General features: G+C 42.6%; 1 protein-coding gene across 1 annotated transcript in view; it reads left to right on the top strand.

The window, feature by feature from the left end:
* LOC147723041 (molybdenum cofactor sulfurase-like) overlaps positions 1 to 20,856 on the top strand; it is a 1,924,377-nt gene that overhangs the window by 299,275 nt on the left and 1,604,246 nt on the right. The window contains exon 3 of the mRNA XM_086965414.1: positions 7,986 to 8,052. Coding sequence (XP_086821540.1) covers positions 7,986 to 8,052 — 67 coding nt within the window. The remainder of the gene's footprint in view (positions 1 to 7,985; positions 8,053 to 20,856) is intronic.

Below are 20,856 nucleotides of genomic sequence, written 5' to 3'. Positions count from 1 at the left end.
ATCATACCCCTCGCCAAAGCCAACCTCCACAGAGGAATGAAGGCCATCACCGAATGGATGAAGGACAGCAGGCTGAAGCTAAACTCAGACAAGGCGGAGGTTTTCATCCTCGGGCCCACCCCATCAGCCTGGGATGACTCCTGGTGGCCCACATCGCTATGCACAGCCCCAGAACCCACCGACCATGCAAGCAACCTGGGGGGTCATCCTCGACTCTGCCCTCTCCATGACAAAGCAAGTCAACGCCGTCTCTGCGTCCTGCTTCGACACCCTCCAAATGCTCCGCAGGATCTTCAAATGGATCCCCTCTGACACGAGAAAAAACATCACCCAGGCCTTCGTCACCAGCAGACTCGACTACGGGAACACCCTCTACTCAGGAACAACAACCAAGCTCCTGAGACGACTACAATGAATCCAGAACACCTCGGCACAACTGATCCTCAGCATTCCCCGACGCAGCCACATCACACCCCACCTGAGAGGCCTGCACTGGCTCCCACTCAACAAGAAGATCACCTTCAAACTCCTCATCCACACACACAAAACCCTTCACAACGCCGGACCAGCATACCTCAATGACCGACTCCGCTTCTACACCCCCCACCTGCTGCCTCCGCTCTGCCAACCTCACCCTCGCCACAGTTCCCCGTATCAGGAAAACCACCCCCGGTGGCAGATCCTTCTCCTACCTCACCGTCAAGACATGGAACACCCTCCCTACCAACCTATGACAGACCCAGGACCGGCTGGCCTTCAGAAGACTCCTCAAGACCTGGCTCTTTGACCAGTAGCAGCTCCCTCCTGCGCCTTAAGACCCTCACGGGTATGTAGTACGCTTTATAAATGCATTGATTGATTGATTGATTTGCAAATTGGCTTCCTCATCCAGAATTGTCCGGGAATGACCTTTCGATGGATTGGTGCGATCTATTTGCCTACGCCTTTCCGCTGATTCCTCTGGTCCCTCGAGTATTGTGGAAGATGAGGACACAGCCGTGCCACATTCTCCTGATTGCTCCCAGATGGCCTCGACAAGCATGGTCTTCTTAACTGCTGCTTCTGTTGCAGTGCGACCCCATTCTCCTTCATCCTCGAGCTGACCTCCTCACAATGGACGAAGGTCTGATATGCCATCCGGACCCCTCCTCTCTCAGATTATCCGCATGGAACCTGAGCACCTTGAATTTGCCCATTTAAACATTCCGCCAGCATGCAGAGACATTCTTGCCAATGCTAGAGCTCCATCTACAATAAAGACTTATAAACTCAAATGGAAGAGGTTCTGTCACTGGTGCTTGGCTGCCAAGATTCATCCTGTGCATTCTACTCCTCAGCTTCTTCTGTTCTTCCTAGAACTCGCACAGTCTGGACTCTCCCATTCCACCTTCAGAGTTTTCTTGGCTGCGATTTCTCGTTTATGGCAGGATGGCTCCTCCTCTCTCTACTCTTCCAGGATTATGCGACAGTTCTTCAAAGGACTGTTCAGGAAGTTCCCGCCCATTAGGCATCCTCCTCCAGACTGGCATCTCAACGTTGTTTTGGCACAACTAATGAAAGCGCCATTTGAGCCTATCCATAAGGCGGATTTGAAATTCCTCACTTGGAAGGTGGCTTTGCTCCTTGCTTTGACCTTGTCACAGCGCGTGAGTGATGTACACACTTTTACCATTAAGCCTCCTTTTCTACAGTTTAAATCGGACTCTGTGTTACTTTGCACCAACCCGGCTTACATGCCTAAGGTGCCCACTGACTTTCACCTCAACTAGCCTGCTTTATAAAAGACTTTCTTTCCCACTCCTCAATATCCAGCAGAGCAACGTCTACACTCTCTAGACGTTAAGAGATGCCTTAAGTTTTACATCTATAGGACAGCATCTTTTCGCAAGTCTGACCCGTTGTTTGTAGCCTACGGACGCATGTGCAAGGGGCGCCCTGTCACCAAGTCAACTATTGCACGTTGGATTTCTTCAGCAGTCTCCTTCTGTCATCAGCAGGCTGGCAAGCCTCTACAGTCTACAGTGAGAGCTCATTCCACCACGGCGATGTCATCCTCTACCGCCCTGTTTACTGGTGTACCGATTCATCAAATTTGCAGAGCAGCTACGTGGTCCAGCAGGCACACGTTCACGAAACAGTATTGCCTTGAAGCTATCAACGAAGCCGATACAGCAGTGGGAAAAGCAGTGCTTCGTAATCTTTTTAATTAAGGTGAGCCTCTGCTTCCTACCCTCCTCCTATGTGGTTTCTGCTATGATACTGTTGTGATTGTTCTTATCATTATCATTCCCACTAGCTACGCTATGCTATTAGTGCATGTTTATGCCTATGCATTGCTAATGTTGCTCTTGCTAATAGCTGTTACTGCTCACTATTCTATTCAAGCATGTGAATCTATGAAAGACACCTGAATACTGGAGAAGAACAATTGTTACTTACCTGTAAACAGGTGGTTCTCCAGGAATGGTTGTCTTTCATAGATTCACATGCGACCCACCCGCCTGCCCTCAGAGGCTCGCTTCTCCTCTTAGACTCTTTTGTCTCTTCTGTGCTATGAAAATCTAATGACAGTGATATGTTGCAAAGTTTTTTCTTTCTCCCCATGGTTCCTATGGGGAAATTATTACCTGATTATTGTACCTATTTCTATTGTGTATCATTATGCTTTGTGTTTACACAAGTATATTTCTTTGGTTTTATTGCTATTTTATTTACCGTGAGGCTCCCACTTCGGCGACGGGGAATATTCAAGCAGGTGAATCTATGAAAGACACCAATACTGGAGAACCACCTGTTTACAGGTAAGTAACAATTGTTGTTTCTAAGGATACTCAACTGCACAAATATCAGGGCCCTGTTGCATAAAGGGTTCAATAGACATGACAACAATTTAACAATGGCAAGTTTGTGGGTAATGGCGATCTGCACTGAGGATTACAGACCAAGCTGTGAGCCATATTGTGGATTGATTTCAAGCGTAAGAACAAATATTCGACCATGACCACAAATGGGGGATTCCCTGAATCCAGGTTGCTAGTAATGAGTGCCTTAAGGATCACTGTACAGCAGTTTATTGGCAACCAGCTGAAACTCCTGCTAAATAGATCCAGGATTGCATAACAAGTCCTATATTAACACATTTCTGGAGTTCTGATTGAACTGGATCAAGTAGAACATGCAGTAGTAATTTTCTATCTTCTGACTTCATTTAAATTTTGGAAGCCTTTAGTGGACAAGGTCCAAGGCCGAAGCCAGCAGTGGTCCTTCACAGTCAATATGTCATGGTGGAGGTCCCACTGAAGCAATTGGCTTTGGTGCCAAAAGCTGCGAATGGGACAAAAGCTGGAATTTGTAGCTGAAGAAATAGCTTCACCTCTGGGATAGATTTGCTACCTCTCCTTGTTCCAGGTCTTTTTGACAACTGACCCTTTGAGCAGTTCCAGGATCTGGGATTCAGCAGAAGTCAGCAGTCCTTGAATCTTAGTTTTTTTCCAACATAGCTGTCTAATTCATATGTAGTCCATTTAGGGGCTGAAATATTCTCAAGAGGTTTTAATAAGGTCCCAGTCTTATCTAGCTTGTGAGCGGAGATTTTGTTCCTACCCAATTCCATCTACTTTTTTGCCCTATGCCAACCTCATCTTGCAGCACTATTGCTTTTTATTACTATACAAAACATTCTCAATCCAAAATGGCTAACCTTTTCTTCTATGATAAGGGGCTTTTGCTCTCCCTAAACTATTTCACTACTTACATGACGTCTCCTCCCTCAGTGAGGGCCCATTGAATATTTGTACCTGTCCTGGAACTGGAGCCAGAAAGTCTAAGAGTGTCCAGTAAATGAATAGGGGCTACTCTTTTCAAGCCAGTTGCCATTTCCAAGTGAAAAGAGGTAGGTTTTAGGCTATTATTTGTTATTTCAGCCATTGCAGCCCCCTCCCAGATGGCTAATAACTGTTTGGTGGGAAGTTGTGGACAACATCCCAAATTTTCTGGTGCCATTCAGGGACTGGGAACTAAAACCAGCTGAGGAGGTTGTGCTAGTTAGAAGCACCACTCCAGTCCCACCGCTGCTGATTCTGTTACAGGGGGACAATATTGCAGATATCCTGCAAAACCGGGACCGGGTAACAAAAATGGCCCCCAAGGGTCCAAAACAGACCCAGGGCCGGAATGGCTGTAGTGGGCACCGGGCGTGCCTCTTATGGGCAGTCCGGCCCTGGTCCTATTGACCAAGGTATTATCCTCTGTAGAGCAAGGTTGTTAAATCCAGCCAATAATGTGTGTTGAGCCATTGGAGGTGAGATATGTGGCTGAAGTACTTTTAACCCAGGCAGGGCAAAGAACATTTTTATCAAGATACTTATACTCTAATGTTATCAGAAAGCTACCATCACCATGCAATTAGATTTTTTAAACTGAGTGGATGTCCCTATATTTCTTAATTCTGCAGAAAATAATTTTAAATGTTACAATTGTGTAAAAATCTGACTATTCATATAAGTTCTGTTTTTTTTCCAATAGCAATTCCAGAGCACCTTTTCTGAGTAAACTATTGTACAGCTATAAATTTGTATGATAGCCAAAACCCTGTTTTGTTGTGGTCTTTGAGATTAGGTGTGTATTTCTGTTTTATGATTGCAACATGTCTGGATCTTTTGCCCAATCTTAACACCACACCACTGTTCCTGCAGTAGGATGGGGCTGTGGAATTGCCATATTTTGTGGTTTTCTTGCCTCTTATAATCTGTGGTCTTGGCTTAGCCTTTACTGCAGGAGGTGACTTCCTCTGCTATCTTAGTCTGTTGGACCAATGTTGGATTCTTCACTTAGGAGCTTATGGTAGCTCCTCTGGATTTCTGTGGTTCTTGCTGTCTATTGGGTCTTGTAGTTTGCGACTGCGGGTGTTCCCTCTAGCTAGTCTACTCATGTAAAGTCTGTTAACTCCATTTTAGTGTTTGTTCTAGTGGCAGACTTTCCCTTTGCTTCTTTTGGGGCCGGAGCACATTCTTCCCTGTGCATGCTGTGGCTATTGTTGGATGTTTTATTGTAGGGGCTTTAGGGTCACTCTCCTCTTTCTCTTCTTCTGTGCGAGGTCTGGTTATGTACTGTGACATAGGTTATTGCTATGAGGCAGGGCAATGGCTGAAACTGCTCTTTTTTCCTAGCCAGACTGTTTGATTCCTTGCTTCAGGTTGCAGTGGCGTGGCAAGGTCAGGTGGTACCCGGTGCAGAAATTTCTTGTCACCACCGCTTAACGTACAAATACAAACAAATAGCATGCATCATAACACTTACGTTACTTACCAAACTCAATATCATAGAGAAAAGGATTATCACAATGAATAAATGAACTAAAAAATGTACCAAAAATACATTTAGCACAGCACTTAAACTTCAGTAATAGTGCACAACTAACTCAACAGATTGACGTTGGGTGACTGACCGGCATGGCAGCGGATAGGATTGGTTGCGGGTTGAGTGATGATGAGTCACCCGTTGTTTACGTCTCGCTCAATTACAAACTGCAGAGACAGACTTCAGTGAAAAGAAACACCCGTTTTCTCTTCCATACGCTCTCCAGTACACAGCGTCAAGTTCAACCGCGTTTCGTTGCATTTGCTGACTGAACTAAAAAGTTTCAATACATATTATGTTGACTTGTTAAGGTTAATTAATTATCTGACAAAGTTATTAACCCCTTGTATGCTGCTGACGGAACCGCTCCGTCATCAGCTGCGGTGGCGCTGTGCTGATGACGGAGCGGTTCCGTCATGGCCCGCCCGACGCTCCTGCGCGGCGCGAATTCCGCGCCTGCGCTGACCGTTCAATTGAGCGGGCGGGGCCATGACGGAACCGCTCTGTCATAAGCACAGCGCAACCGACGCTGGTGACGGAGCGGTTCCGTCACCAGCATGCGCCCGCCGCTCCTCCGCCCCAACCCCTTAGCACTGCGGCGGAATAGCCGCCGCAGTGAAGGGGTTTAACTCGTTTTAAATAATATTATTGTTTTTTAAAAAGTGTTGTTAGCCCTCCAATTTTTTGTTTGTTTTAAAAACAAATATTTTTGCCATTTTGTCACCCCCACAGTGATGACACCCGGGGCAGCCTGCACCCCCCTTCCTACGCCACTGTCAGGTTATCTATGTGCCCTCAAATCATTTTTCTAGAGGTGCTGCACTTGATTGCCTTGTCTGTGCTCTGGTGTGTGTGGACATTACTTGTTGCATGGCGTGCCTGTCAGTCACTATCTTGGCATATCTCTCTCCTTGACGTGCTGTTTCCTGGCCTTTCTACATGATTATAATTTCCATGGAGGCATTCTTGGGGTGATTTTTTCCCCTATCTTTCTCTGCACCAGTGGCTTTGGGTTCCATGTAAGGTAGCTTTGTTTGACTTACTTGGCTCTCTTGTTTCATTGTGTGGGTGAGATCTTGTGGAGGTTTCCATCTTTTGGGGTCCTGCTGACACACCTGCATTTTATGACTTTTGGGCTTCTAGTGCTTGAACTCTTGCTTTGAAGCTAGTTCATATGGCTTTGTTCACTGTCTGCAAGTTCCGCATCCTCTGTGGTGTGTGAACATTTGGCCCTAATGCTCCATTGGTGGGTGGCCCGCCAGCTCTTCAGGGCAATTCAGTCAGAAGTACAGTCCGAAGTATTTCCCGTCAGTGGCTGCCTGCCTTATGCAGAGATCTCAACCTCCCTTATGTGAATCGCTAATCCTACAGAGGAGCAACTGCCCCATCAACTTCACTGTGCCCTGAGGGAAGTAACAAGTAGGTCCCACCTTGTTTGGGCCTCACTCTGTATTTTAGATTATTTTTCAATAGAAAGGGCCAAGGGGAGATTCTTTTGTAATCAATTGTGGCATGGACACGTAGGGAGTATTGTTCCTGCCATTATTTGATTTAACTCCCTAAGGCAGCTAGGCCTTGCATATAGGTCCTGTGTAGGGAAGGCAAATGATGGTCCTCCAGCTCTACATATGGCAGGGTGACTGTGACCAAGCTGCTAGACAGGCCACTTGTTCAAAGAATTACACTCATGTCTCAACTGGCTCAAACTCTGTGCTGTCAAATCAGTCAGTGTATGATGATTTTCCCACTTCACCACTTCCTAAATGACCCCAGTTGTCCTTTATTATTGACTACATTGGTGGGCGATTAATTCTGATAGCACCCACTTTGACCGATCCTCATAATGTAAAGACTGACACTCTGAATTGATGAGGAAATAATGCTTTTATTATTTACCTCTAATCTTATTATTCGGGGTCTACTTCCTTGTCCCAGTCCATGCAACCGTCCACCCTCCCTGCTGTGTGGCAAGCTTTCACCTTGGTCTGCTGTGCTGCTTTCTTATTCATCTCAAATGGGTTGCCCTTTTGAGGCACGTATAGGGGGAACAGAGTTCAAAATGTGTCCCCGGTGTATGACTATACACCACATGATGCAGGGAGTGAGACCACAAAGCAGACTCTTATTAAAGAGATTATTGTTAAGTACTTGAAGCAATACAAAACCTGAACAATACCTTTTTATGTTACTGGATGTGCAACACTTCAGATGTGCTCTAGAGAATACAACATCTGTACACCGTGCTTGATAGCAGTGCATTGCAAGTGCTATGTGAATGGCTTTGGCTGAGAAATAGAATACGAGTGATACTGTAGATAAGAATTGTGAGAAACAATGGAGGCATATGCTTTAAAAAAAAACAACAAAAAAAATGTCCTTTAAGGTTTTCGACAGGATTACAGCAACGTTCAAACTTTTAATTATGTTTAGTTCACACTGTCTTTTATCATTATAAAGTTTAATAGGAAATGACACCCTTACCGACAAAATTAATGCTCATCTTATGCCTCTGACCAAGGCCTACAAAATGATCCAATTGCTTTTTATGTTGAAATGAGGCAACGCCAAGGTGCCTAAATTCCAGATGGCGGTTACATATTCATTGCAATGACTCCCTTGTCTCCTAGGCAACCCTCACAGCCAGAACATTTGCAGCAAGCTGACACATGACACCATTGAACATGTCCGGAATAGGTACTGTACAGTTCACCTTTCTCTTCTAATTTATGGATTTTGTGTAATCGAGTTGGTTTATTTGATTCTGAAACTGTCATTAATAAGAGCAAGACGTTCCTACCTTGGCAGATGATAATATTTGAGTAATTGGCTAAGATTGGTATTTATTGTAAGTATTTCATATTATATATTGTTTTCACTTTCAATTAAAATGCTAAATGAATCCATGGTTATGCATTATAACAAAATAAAAGCAGTGGTGAAAAGGCGAGTGGGTAACATTACTAATAATTTATCTATAAGAAACTTCTGTAATCATATTTTTCCAGTCGGGTTGTTATTTCTGAATGTGGACATTTCTCCAAATTCAATAAATATACATGTTTTTGAGGGAGCCTAAGTAATAATTATGAAATAAGGTTCCTTTAGCAAGTGAGGTGTGGAAAATGACAAGACAAATATTCACAATATGTTATTCATTTGCCAGAGGTCAAGCATTCGCATGTAAGATACTGGTGAAATTGAGTTTATGTATTGTAAATATTAATTAAATAATCGAGCACTCAAAAAAGAATGAATCAATCATTCTACATCAAGTGTATACGTGTCAAGCTCTACGAGGCAAATCTGTGACGTGAGCCTTCATCAAGACAAATTCAAGAAACGCATATGTTGCAAGACATTCAAAAGTGCCAGATATTTTCTAGCTCCTTCGAGAACAGTCATTATCATAGTAAAGAGAGAACTCTGTAAATAAATCAACGTCCCCAAAGGACTAAATCAATCTCCTATGCTCTTAAAGATGGCTTTGATATGGCAACAACATTAGGGATGGGTGAAATTTTGTTTCATGAAGCGTCATTTAAATTAATTGATATTGTGCAAATTTCCACAAAATGCACTTCACTGTATTTTACATGGAAATGTAATACAAGAGCATACTGTACATTCAAAAGTCACGTGAGATACTAAGAAGTGAACTAGGTGTAAGAGAAAATTTCTCCCGCAAAACCTTTCTGCTCAAATCAGTATCCTGTAGTAAAATATTATGCAAAACCTCATGGCAGCAAAATTCACAAAATTTCAAGGAACACAAAGTTCCCAAATTTCACAAACTTTATGGGCATATTTTAAAGTTTTCCCGTGCTTAATCAACGTGTAGGGCGTCATCTAAAGCACAGCTTACTAATTAACCTTATCTCGGAGGGGTGAGTTAAACTGAAGCACTCTATTCAGGTCCCATCGGGTTTTCGAAAGCAACAATTAAACATTTGTAGACACTTTATTAAAGTCATTTTATGCTGTCTTCAATTAATAGTTCTTCTATTTCACCTTCTAGCTAGAAGTATAAGAGGTGTTAATGATTACCATCAATTTAGGCGCAGACTGAGGAGGAATGTTCTATGTAATGTAATGTAATGTAAATGGTCTTTTATATCGCGCAGCTATCGCTCCAAGGAGCATCTAGGCGCCATTTACTGATCCAGAGATATAGGAAATAGGTTGGTTGCAGGTTATGGCTCATCCAACTATTACACTAGTGCTCTAGCGCAGGTGTCCTGTAACTTAAAGACCCAGGTTTTCAATCCCTTTCTGAAATCTTTTTCCTTTTCTAATGCACGTAGAAAAGGGGGGAGAGTATTCCAGGCTTTTGCTCCAAGAACTGGGAGTGTTTTGCCGCCTCTTGTGCTAAGCCTGAAGGTAGGAACCAACAGTAAGTTTGCATTAGAAGATCGGAGGGTGCGTGTAGGGTGGTATCTGGCAAATCACTGCTGTAGGTATTTTGTGCCTAGAGCGTGGACGGCTCTGAAGGTAATGATCAATATTTTGAAAAGGACCCTCTTGGTTATTGGTAACCAATGCAGTGTGTTTAGTGCCGACGTTGCTGATGATTTCTTCGGCCATTTAAGGACTAGCCTAGCTGCTGCATTTTGCACCATTTGAAGTTTATGGGTAATAGTTTTGTTGGTCCCTGCATATAGACTGTTACCATAGTCTATCCTTGATGTCACCAAGGCAACTGTTACCGTTTTTCTGCCCTCCAACGGAAGTAGGTCAAAAAACTTCCTGAGTCCTTTAATGATGGCAAAGCACGTTCCTGCGACTTTCAGAGCCTGCTGCTTAAAAGACAGATTGCTGTCAAACGTGATCCCCAGATTCTGTGCCGACTCGGTTGTGTGGGGCGGGATTTCTGCCCTTTCCGGCCACCATGTTTTGGGGACAAAGTTGTATGCGAAGTACAACTGTAGTTTTTGCACACTGAATAGAAATACACCTCAAGCTGACTGTGTAAGCTTTACCTCCTCTCAAAGGTATAACACTATACCGTTTTGATGGGCTTTTGGAAAATAATGGTGCCAAGATTGGAAATCACACTTAAGTAAATTCATACATCGGAGCTTTCTCTCTGTGCAGCCGTGGGAGTGATGTTATCGTTCAAACATCCAATCAGATGGGTTCGGCTCAGAATTCTTAGACAGCATCAAATCTACATTCAGGCCAATGCTACATGAAATATACATTCAGAGAATACAGGTGTTATTGGTCTTTTTTCTGTATTCTTCTCCCAGTCCATTGAGACAAGGTTTTCTCTTTCCTACCTAATTTTTATTACTTTTGCCATGGGCCTTTAGCATTCCATGTAAGGGGAGATAAACGCATCCAGGTTCTCTAGATTCAGGTTATTCTTAATTTTATGTATATGTGGTATTTGTATAGTTCAAACCAGGTAAAAAAGCAGCAGAGCACTGTACAGGGTCAAAGGCAAACCTTCAGTCAACGACTGATAGGAGTTGTAGGAGATGTAGCTGGGTTCTGGACACAGAAGTGTTCTGTTAGTTCATTTTGATGAAATGCTCTTTAAAATATTGTCTTAAACATTTTCCTAAATTGCTGCCGCATAGGTGCAGTCTTGAAGGATACTGGGATGTTCGATATCCTGGGTGCATTGCTGAAAAAGGCATGGGATTTTTATTGTTTTGCATTTTAACTTTATTACTGTTTTAGTACTGCATTAATACTGTACACGTTGCCTCTAAGTTAAGCCTGTCTGGTCTGTGTCATAGCTACCAAGGGGCTGAACTCAGGTTTATTTAGCAACTTTAGTGGTTCACCCTGACCTGGATTGAGATTATTTCTTGAGGTGAGTACTTAACCCCCTCAACTAATAACCCAGTGTTTTACAGTAATGTATGATGTAGTGGAATGATTAAGGGTGTATATGCAGGAAAGTAAAATCCCTTTTCCATATGGCTGCTTGGCACAGTGAAAGGAAGAAACTGACATTAGTGGAATGACACGCCAATAATAACTGTAACTTTCCGTCAATCTCGGAAACAGAGAACTGAGATCAGAACATGCAACATTATATAACAGTAACTGAAATAATCTTGTTTGTATTACTTGCACTGATCATAGAGAGCCGTTTTTTGATAAATAACCCCATGGGTTTATGTGGTGCTTTTTGGTGCATAAAGTTTATTATCTTCTAATCAGAAGCCTTTTGTTGCAAGATGTCGTGTGTGTGTATATGTAACACTAGAACAGATTTCAGAGTGACCACTTTTAAAAATGCATTACTGTAAATACATCACATTAATTGGAAGCGGGCTATACAGCAACTGTATTTTGTAAAGGATTCACAATGGCGCAGACCTTGGCTGTGCACATTTATTAGGGAGTGCTGAATGCAGACTTGCTCAGTGCATCATATTACGGATCATGTGCTGCCCTACAAGCAGTCTCAAATGTGTCAGCACGCAGAATACTAATTAAACACGACTGTCTTTTTAAAGCATCCACTCTTTCTTTCACAATGTAGGCGGCACAGGGCATGCTTTTAATATGTTACAGATATCCCCCTGCAGGCAGTTGTAGAGCGTGGCTGCGCTGGTCTGCAGGGCTGTGCCTTTGAGGGACATGGGACAGGAAAGAGCCTTTACCACTCAGTCCTTACTACGCATTTGTCTTTAACATGCATGACTTTACCAAGCATATCGGTAAATATAGGTATATATATATATATATTTTTTTATATATATATATATATATATATTCAATGAAAAAAACATAGGTTTCACACCAGTTATAGTTAGGAATTAGCATTTAAAAAACTTATTAAATTCACTGAAAAAACCTTAGGTTTCACACCAGTTATAGTTAGCTGGAAATTTTACTGACATAAAGCCATTCAAATTACCAAGTTATAGTTAGTTGGACTCACTATAACTTGCGCGCCAGCAATGCACTGCTGATGACGTCACATATTACATCACTCATGACATGGTCAGTGACATCACTCAAGACATCACTGATGACTCCATCCTTGTGACAGAGTGACAGACCTCCTTTCAGTGTAATGTAACCCTTGAAACACATATTCAAAAATAGAAATTAACATTTTCAAAAAAATGGAGATACCCATACCAGTTACAACAACCAATTCTGTAATTCCACCATCTATATACACATCCACTCATTCACCAACAGTTCTATATAGTCACTCATACATATACTCACTCATCATATGTAGTGATACACCTATACATCCTGTCACACACCGACAGACATCCAAAAGTTACTCACACATGCAAATAAACTATTGAACATCCATTTATTTGCATATACAACTATACACACACTACCACCTTACTTCGAAGGAAACTTACACATACTTACTCTCTTAAACAATCACTTATAGAAACACATACTTATTTAAACAGGAACTCTTACAATCTCTCACTCTCACATATACTCACTTATATACATCAATACTCACATAAACTAGATTAAAACATATGTCGTTACTGATAAAGACACTAGTGAGACAGTCATTCACTCACTAACACACACATATACACACTCATCCATACATACAGTCCTGCACATATGCTGTCATTGATGCATCTATGTGCTAAGTAATACCCCCACCAAACCATACAGACACTCATACTGATACTAAATAAAACATCTAATAACCCATATACACACACATGTAGCTACTCACCAACCCATGCAGCCACTTATACACAAAGTGAAACACTGATACATATATTTAAATATTTAAAAATAACTTGCTAATATATGTATTCACTAAGATACAATTAATAAGCCAGTTAACCAATCATTTTTTTTTTTTAAAACATCCATTTACACACTTATTAAAACATTTATTCTTCCATCAACCTTTACATATACATATATAAAACATATTTATTTTATAGAAAGACACACATTCACTGGATGCTGTCATCAGTGATGTCATGAGTGATGTCACTGACCATGTCATGAGTGATGTAATATGTGACGTCATCAGCAGTGCATTGCAGGCGCGCAAGTTATAGTGAGTCCAACTAATTATAACGTGGGAATTTCAATTCCTTTTATGTCAGTAAAATTTCCAGCTAACTATAACTGGTGTGAAACCTATGTTTTTTTCAGTGAATTTAATAGGTTTTTTAAATGCGAATTCCTAACTATAACTGGTGTGAAACCTATGGTTTTTTCAGTGAATTTCATAGGTTTTTTTAAATGCTAATTCCTAACTATATATAGGGCCTCAAACCTATGTTTTTTTCAGTGAATTTCAAAGGTTTTTTAATAGCAAATTTCTATAGCTATGAAATATAATATTTTTTATAATTAATCCTATATTGTATATTTATGTAATACTATTTTTTTATATATATTGTTGATGTTTTTTTTGAAATTTTTAAATTTTTTTGCCCGGCAACGCTCCCGGTGCGCGTACCGGTGAGCGCACCGGTAAGCGCAGTCTTCCGGCGTGCCCCGGTGCGCGTACCGGTGAGCGTCCCGTTTGCGCTATTTCCGTGAACGAAAACATCATCGTGACTTATTGCGTAGCTGCGTCCGCGTGATATACACAGCGTAAGCGCACCCGGAAGCACTCGAGCGCATACGATCGCGCTACGTAAGCGCCCCAGGGCGCATAGCTTAAGCGCGTCGGGTCATGTGACCTGAAAATAACACTTTTCATTGGTTCAAGACAGTTTTGGTTTCCAAATGATGAAAGCCTGGGTCATGTGACCTGAAAATTACACTTTTTATTGGTTCAGGACAGTTTTGTTTTCCAAATAATGAAAGCCCCCGCCTTTTTTCCTCATTCTCACTTTGTACTTTGAGTGAGAAAGACCTGTTTGCAGACCTATTTGTACCTATTTGTACTGAGAAATGGCTACAGTAGCAGCAGCAGCAGGAGCATCTCAACCACCACCATCACCACCACAAGTACCACCACAACACCACAGTGGTGGAGAAGAAGAAGAAGAGGAGGAGGAGGAGGAGGAGGAGGAGGAGGAGGAGGAGGAGGAGAGGCGGTACCTGCCTGAAGATACTACCACCTATAAGCCAAAGGAGCACATAGTCTGAGAGTTTTTTGAAATCCCAAGGGGCCTCAAAAAAGTTAATGCGCCAAAGGTTACTTGTATGATCTGCGGCACTGTACGTTCCAGGGGGAACCCTGCCAAAAAGTATTCTTTTGGCAACAACACCATGATTCGCCACATGCAACGCCGGCACCCAAACAACTATGCTGCGGCAGAGGTCAGAGAAATGACCAGAAACCCTCCCCAATCTTCTCCCAGCACCTCCCAAAGTAAGCAACCCACTCCATCGGGTCCAGAGACAAGGGAGATGGTCCCAAACATCCAAACCCAGTTTGGAGATTTCAAAATTGTTTGCAAATTTTGTGGAAGGACAATTTCCTATGGTGAGCAAAGCATTAAACTCATCAACCGTGCTGGTGACAACCACAAGTGCCCCAAAAAACCTTAATTTTGTCCTGATTTTTTTTGCTCCAGTTGAGCCGTTTACAATTCCCTGTTTTTTGTTCGTCCCCATAAAAATAACAAAAAAAATATAAAATTGTTCATAAAAGCCAAAAAAAGTAAAAAAATGTTCCAAAAAACAATAAAAAAATATAAAACAACAAAAAGAATAAAAAAACAGTTCTTTTTAGAACTACCTCCAATTTATAAAAAAATGCTACATTTTAAAAAAAATCTGTCATTCTTTTTTCCCCATGGTACGCTCCCCGGTACGCTCCCCGGTGCATGTACCGGGCGCTCCCCCCGCGCAAATCGAAATCATTTCCTCCTTTGTTTTTGCCACCTCTTGTGTTTCGATCCTACCGATACACAAGATGGCGGCCGCTCCAGACTGTTAGGAATGTTGACAGACACCCGAGAGCCAATCAGCTTTCCGCTCGCGAACTCGCGTAGCGCGCTGGTACGCGCCCCGGTGCGCGTACCGGGGCACGCTTATAGATATATATATTTTTTTTAACCTAAATTACTCAAAATCCAGTGGAGCACATATCTTGAGACATAGCAAAGGCACATCGGGCTACCAGTCCCTACAATTTTGCCAAGTTTGGTGAAAATCCATTCAGCCATTCGGGCTAAAAGTGAGTCCAACCGCCCTATCGAAATTAACATGGGGAAAACACGTTTTGGGACCCCCCTTTTAACTCGGCCCCCGCTTGACGAATCCCCCCAAACTTTCAGGGAAGGAGCGGAGCGCAGCGAGGCAAATTTAAGGATTACAGGCAGATTCCTCAACCGCCGCCAAAGTTATTCCCAATAGAATGTTGCGGATTCCCTTTGGAAAATAATCCTAACTATAACTACCTACTGGCGACCCCCAGTAGGTTATATATATATATATATATATATATATATATATATATATATATATATATATATATATATATATATGAACGCTCCTGTGTTTAAGAAAACACACCACACTCGCGGGGGTAACTGGAGACAGGTATTTATTCAGCAGCAGCCTGCTGCATAGCTACAGGGTCCATGAAAACCTCCGAAGATTCAGAGGCCAAGGGTTCGTCAAAAGTGTTCCGACGCGTTTCGAAGGATCTCTGCCTTCTTCCTCAGGGAAATGACGAACAAACACATGTGGTGTCAGGAACGAGTCCAGTCTTAATACATGACACGCCCTCTTTGGCGGGCTGGGCTGATGCCGCGGTGTCTTCTGGAGCTTGTATGCTGCTTGATTACTGCACGTATTGCAATCCTCGTCAGGGGTCCTGTATTGCTGCTGGAAAACACCCACTCCGCACCTCCTCGCCTGCCACATCACCATCCGTGCATGGAGAAGGAGTGGTAGATAGCCACTGTCCTTGGAATCTGTATGTCCCCCGTTCAAGGCTCCCCGGTGCATGTACCGGGCGCTCCCCCCGCGCAAATCGAAATCATTTCCTCCTTTGTTTTTGCCACCTCTTGTGTTTCGATCCTACCGATACACAAGATGGCGGCCGCTCCAGACTGTTAGGAATGTTGACAGACACCCGAGAGCCAATCAGCTTTCCGCTCGCGAACTCGCGTAGCGCGCTGGTACGCGCCCCGGTGCGCGTACCGGGGCACGCTTATAGATATATATATTTTTTTTAACCTAAATTACTCAAAATCCAGTGGAGCACATATCTTGAGACATAGCAAAGGCACATCGGGCTACCAGTCCCTACAATTTTGCCAAGTTTGGTGAAAATCCATTCAGCCATTCGGGCTAAAAGTGAGTCCAACCGCCCTATCGAAATTAACATGGGGAAAACACGTTTTGGGACCCCCCTTTTAACTCGGCCCCCGCTTGACGAATCCCCCCAAACTTTCAGGGAAGGAGCGGAGCGCAGCGAGGCAAATTTAAGGATTACAGGCAGATTCCTCAACCGCCGCCAAAGTTATTCCCAATAGAATGTTGCGGATTCCCTTTGGAAAATAATCCTAACTATAACTACCTACTGGCGACCGCCAGTAGGTTATATATATATATATATATATATATATATATATATATATATATATATATATATATATATATATATATATATACACACACAACGGGAAACTCTTCACAAATTTCTTTTTTAAGAAAGAAAGAGCGCAGACCACGGTGGCTAGTCAGCTGCGATTTATTGGTATTCCATACGAAGCGCAGCAGCAGCCATGACGCGTTCCGTCCCTCACAGGGGACTTGATCACATGAAGCGCTCATGGTTCTGCAGTTGGTTTAAATACTTTGTCTTTTTCAAATGCATATACCATGTGACATACCTTAAAGTGCCAGTGCAAAAACAGTAAATTAAAGTGCTAGTGCAATGATCACATTCCTGTACAGACTTTCTCTTGTAATGACATTTTTTGTTACAGATCAAAGTTGATGCTTAAATGCATAAAGATTCAGACCTAAACAGCTATACAATACACATATAAATATATACACATAAATATATAAATATCCATAAATGCATATATATATACATATAAAATACAAATAGAAAAATCAACCACTTCATATAAAAAATTCATATAAAAAATGCATATAGAAAATTCATATAGAAAATCCATATAAAAAATATCCTGTTTTCATATATACCAAAAAGTTGATTCCTACTGATATTTATAAATAGGCGTATAGCAATCATCATGTATCTGTAAATAGTTGTCGCTATCCACCAAAATCTACAAAATTTCTATAATTTGTGATTGATCTTTATTGCAAAATGGAACTCCTGACAATCTGTATCTATGCGGTCTGTTCTTGTTAAGGTCATCTCTTTATCCACTCAAAATTTGTTCCCTATTGTAATTTGAAGATTTATAATACATTTATATATGTTATATATATATATATATATATATATATATATATATATATATATTTATATTGAAAGAAATTGAAAGATACCCGGCCCCGTTATCCACGCTGACAGAGGCAAGCCCACAGTCCGATAGCAGAATACTTCGGGGTGCAGTCGGCCGCTCGGATGGCCCAACCTACGGATCGTCCATCAAGGCTGGTCAGGAGTCTCCAGCCAGGGGCGGAAAGTCTTACTTCCATCGGTGGAAGAAGTGTGGCTCACTGGTTAGAGCAGGCAGACCCTGAAGCAGAGGTCAGACCCGGGACCAGGGTTCAATTCCCGACGCGGCAGGGTCTTGAGCTCAAATGTCCATGGACTCGATAATTCTCGCTTCGGTGCCTGACCTAATCATGGGTTCACACTCTGCAACTCTGGGCATTAAGCTTGCTTAATCTCCACAACGGCCCCCTGCGGCGGGATGCCTGGCTTTCACCTTGGGGATGCCCTGTAGGGGCTATCTCACAGGGAAAAGCCAGGACGGGTTCCCAAGGCAAGCGCGGAGATACCCCTTCGGGGGTTGATTCAGGTGCTATATAAGAAACATAATAATAATAATAATAATCGGCAAGCCCAGCAGACAAGACGAGGGACGAAGCATGAAAACCGAACCGGAAGGTATGCTCTTGGAATATAAATGGACTGGGTGGCAAAACAGATGACCTTGAACTAATAGCATTCCTCACACAATTTGACTACTCCAAGAGACATGGTCGATTTCATCGCACCACATAAATGGCTTCAAAGAAATTTAACAACATGCCATTAAAAAAGGCCTAACTGGCAGGGCAGCGGGAGGACTATCGATCTATTTGAACACCAGCATCTCATGGGCATTTAAGCCAATTGACTCAGGTCAAACATGGATCTAATGTATTAAAATCATGCTCCCGCCTGACTCCAGTTCAGGACAACTGGATACCCAAGAGTGTCGGTCATTGGTCATACGCTACATCTATATACATCCGGCTTCAAAGAACAAACTAGAGAACATTTTTACCCTGAAAGCACTTCTCAAATCCTTGCAAGCCACTTATCCACAGGCCGGTCTGGTGGTTTCCGGCGATCTGAACATGTTCCTACTTCAAAGGGATCTCGCCTATGACACCCAACGATCTAAGCTGAATGGGAAAACAATCCCTCCAACAATAGCAAATTATCAAAAAAGACTAGCATGGCCAGATATGCGGCCAAATGTTAGCCGAAATTGGACTGATTACTCTGAATGGCAGATTCTCGCAGGACCTGCCGGCATCCTCGACCAGAATTGTCAAAAAGGCTCAATCAATTCTGGACTACACTATGGTGGACCTTGAGGTAGTCCAAACAGTAGTTTCCTATAGAATAATCCACAAACTGGAGAGCGATCACAGTCTGCAAGCAATAGAGCTCAAGTTACAACACTCAAGGGCTCCAGCATGCAAAGTCTTGACCGTAACCCCGACCCTTTACAATCTTAAGCGTCTAGCTTGGAATGGAAAGAACATAGGTGAAATCATGGCTCATGTGAAATTCATGTCGGCAGAAGACAACGGGAAAAACCCATTACCATACCAGTATAACTGGGAAAAAATGACCGCAATTCTAACCAACAAATTTGGTCAACATAATCAAACTAACAAAATAAAACACTGTAAGGCACACCAAGCGCACCTGGGTGCAATAGGGAGTAAAAAAAGGATTTTTAATCAGAAAATCAGAAAACTCAAAGGGAAAGACATAAAGAGGGGTGAAGACATGCAGGAAATCCATAACCTAAGGCAAATATACAAAAAAGAAGTATGGACTGCAAAGACAAAACACCAAATTGAAATCTGGCAACAATTATTAGAAGCCAGTAAATATAACAACAACAGGAAATTTTGGACAGAAATCAACAAAGTAGCCAATGGAGCAGCCCACGCTTTTAATGGAAACAAACTTCAAGAAGACTGAATCCACCACATAGAGCAAACTCAAATGACCAACCCACAAGCAAATAATCAACATCTCCTCACTCATCTGCTGAATGAAAAGCATGAAGAAGACCAAACCTTTGGGGCAAACTGGATTACCCAATGCCAAGTCCAAATGGTCTTGAAAAAAATGAGGTCAAAAGGCGCACCAGGCCTGAATGGCTTGCCCTATGGGCTGTTCAAACATGATCAATTATTTTGGGCAGAATACCTTACACCATTGTATAATCACACCTTTCAATCAGGAAGTAACCCCCCCTCATGGAGAGGGAGCATTCTGCACCCAATCTTCAAAGCAGGCGCGCGCACAGATCCAGCAAATTACAGACTGATTGCGCTTATTGACGTAGAGGCTAAGGCATATGCATCAAATCTCCTGAAAGCACTGGAAGATTGGGTTAGCCATAACAACATCCTCCCAATCACCCAGACAGGGTTCAGGCCTGGAACCAACACGTCATGTAACCTGACAGCCCTGAACCTTCTCGTCGATAGAGCAAAGGACAAATCAACAAAACTGTACATCTGTTTTGTTGATTTAAAAGCGGCGTTCGACCCAGTACCAAGGGAGATCCTATGGGAAAAGATGGCCAATTGGGGCACACCACCGAAGTTGTTACGAGCCATTATCAATCTGTACACATCAACCTGGGTCAAGATAAAACTAGGCAATGGGGACAGAACAACATCAAAAATCCCCACTTATATCGGCTTCAAGCAGGGATGTGTATTGGCCCCCACCCTCTTCAATATCTTCACAGCGGACCTCAACAAGAGCATCTCAGAGATTCAAAGTGACCCACCAAAATTAGCCCAACACAAAATAAGGAGTATGCAGTACACTGACGATATAGCCCTTTGCAGCCAGAACCCCCTGGGTCTTCAACGCGCCATAACAAGGTTGCACAAATACATTTGTATGCACGGGCTGCAATTCAATTACAAAAAAACAAACTTGGTATGCTTTGCGTCTCAGCCAGGGCAGCAAACATTCAGATGGTCCATTGCGGGAAACAGCATAGAGCAAAGTTCCACACATAAGTATCTGGGAGTACTGGTTGATTCAAGATGGTCATTAAGAGAACACACCCTGTACAGAAAAGCCCAGGCAAATAAATTGCGGTTCGCCCTAAACATACTGAAAACAAAATTAAAATGTCCATCGAATGTATACTTGCTGAAAGTGATTGCTGC

This window comes from Lissotriton vulgaris, chromosome 4_1 (genome assembly GCF_964263255.1).
Source record: "Lissotriton vulgaris chromosome 4_1, aLisVul1.2, whole genome shotgun sequence".
Lineage (NCBI taxonomy): Eukaryota > Metazoa > Chordata > Amphibia > Caudata > Salamandridae > Lissotriton > Lissotriton vulgaris.
This window is presented reverse-complemented; position numbering and strand designations above follow the sequence as displayed.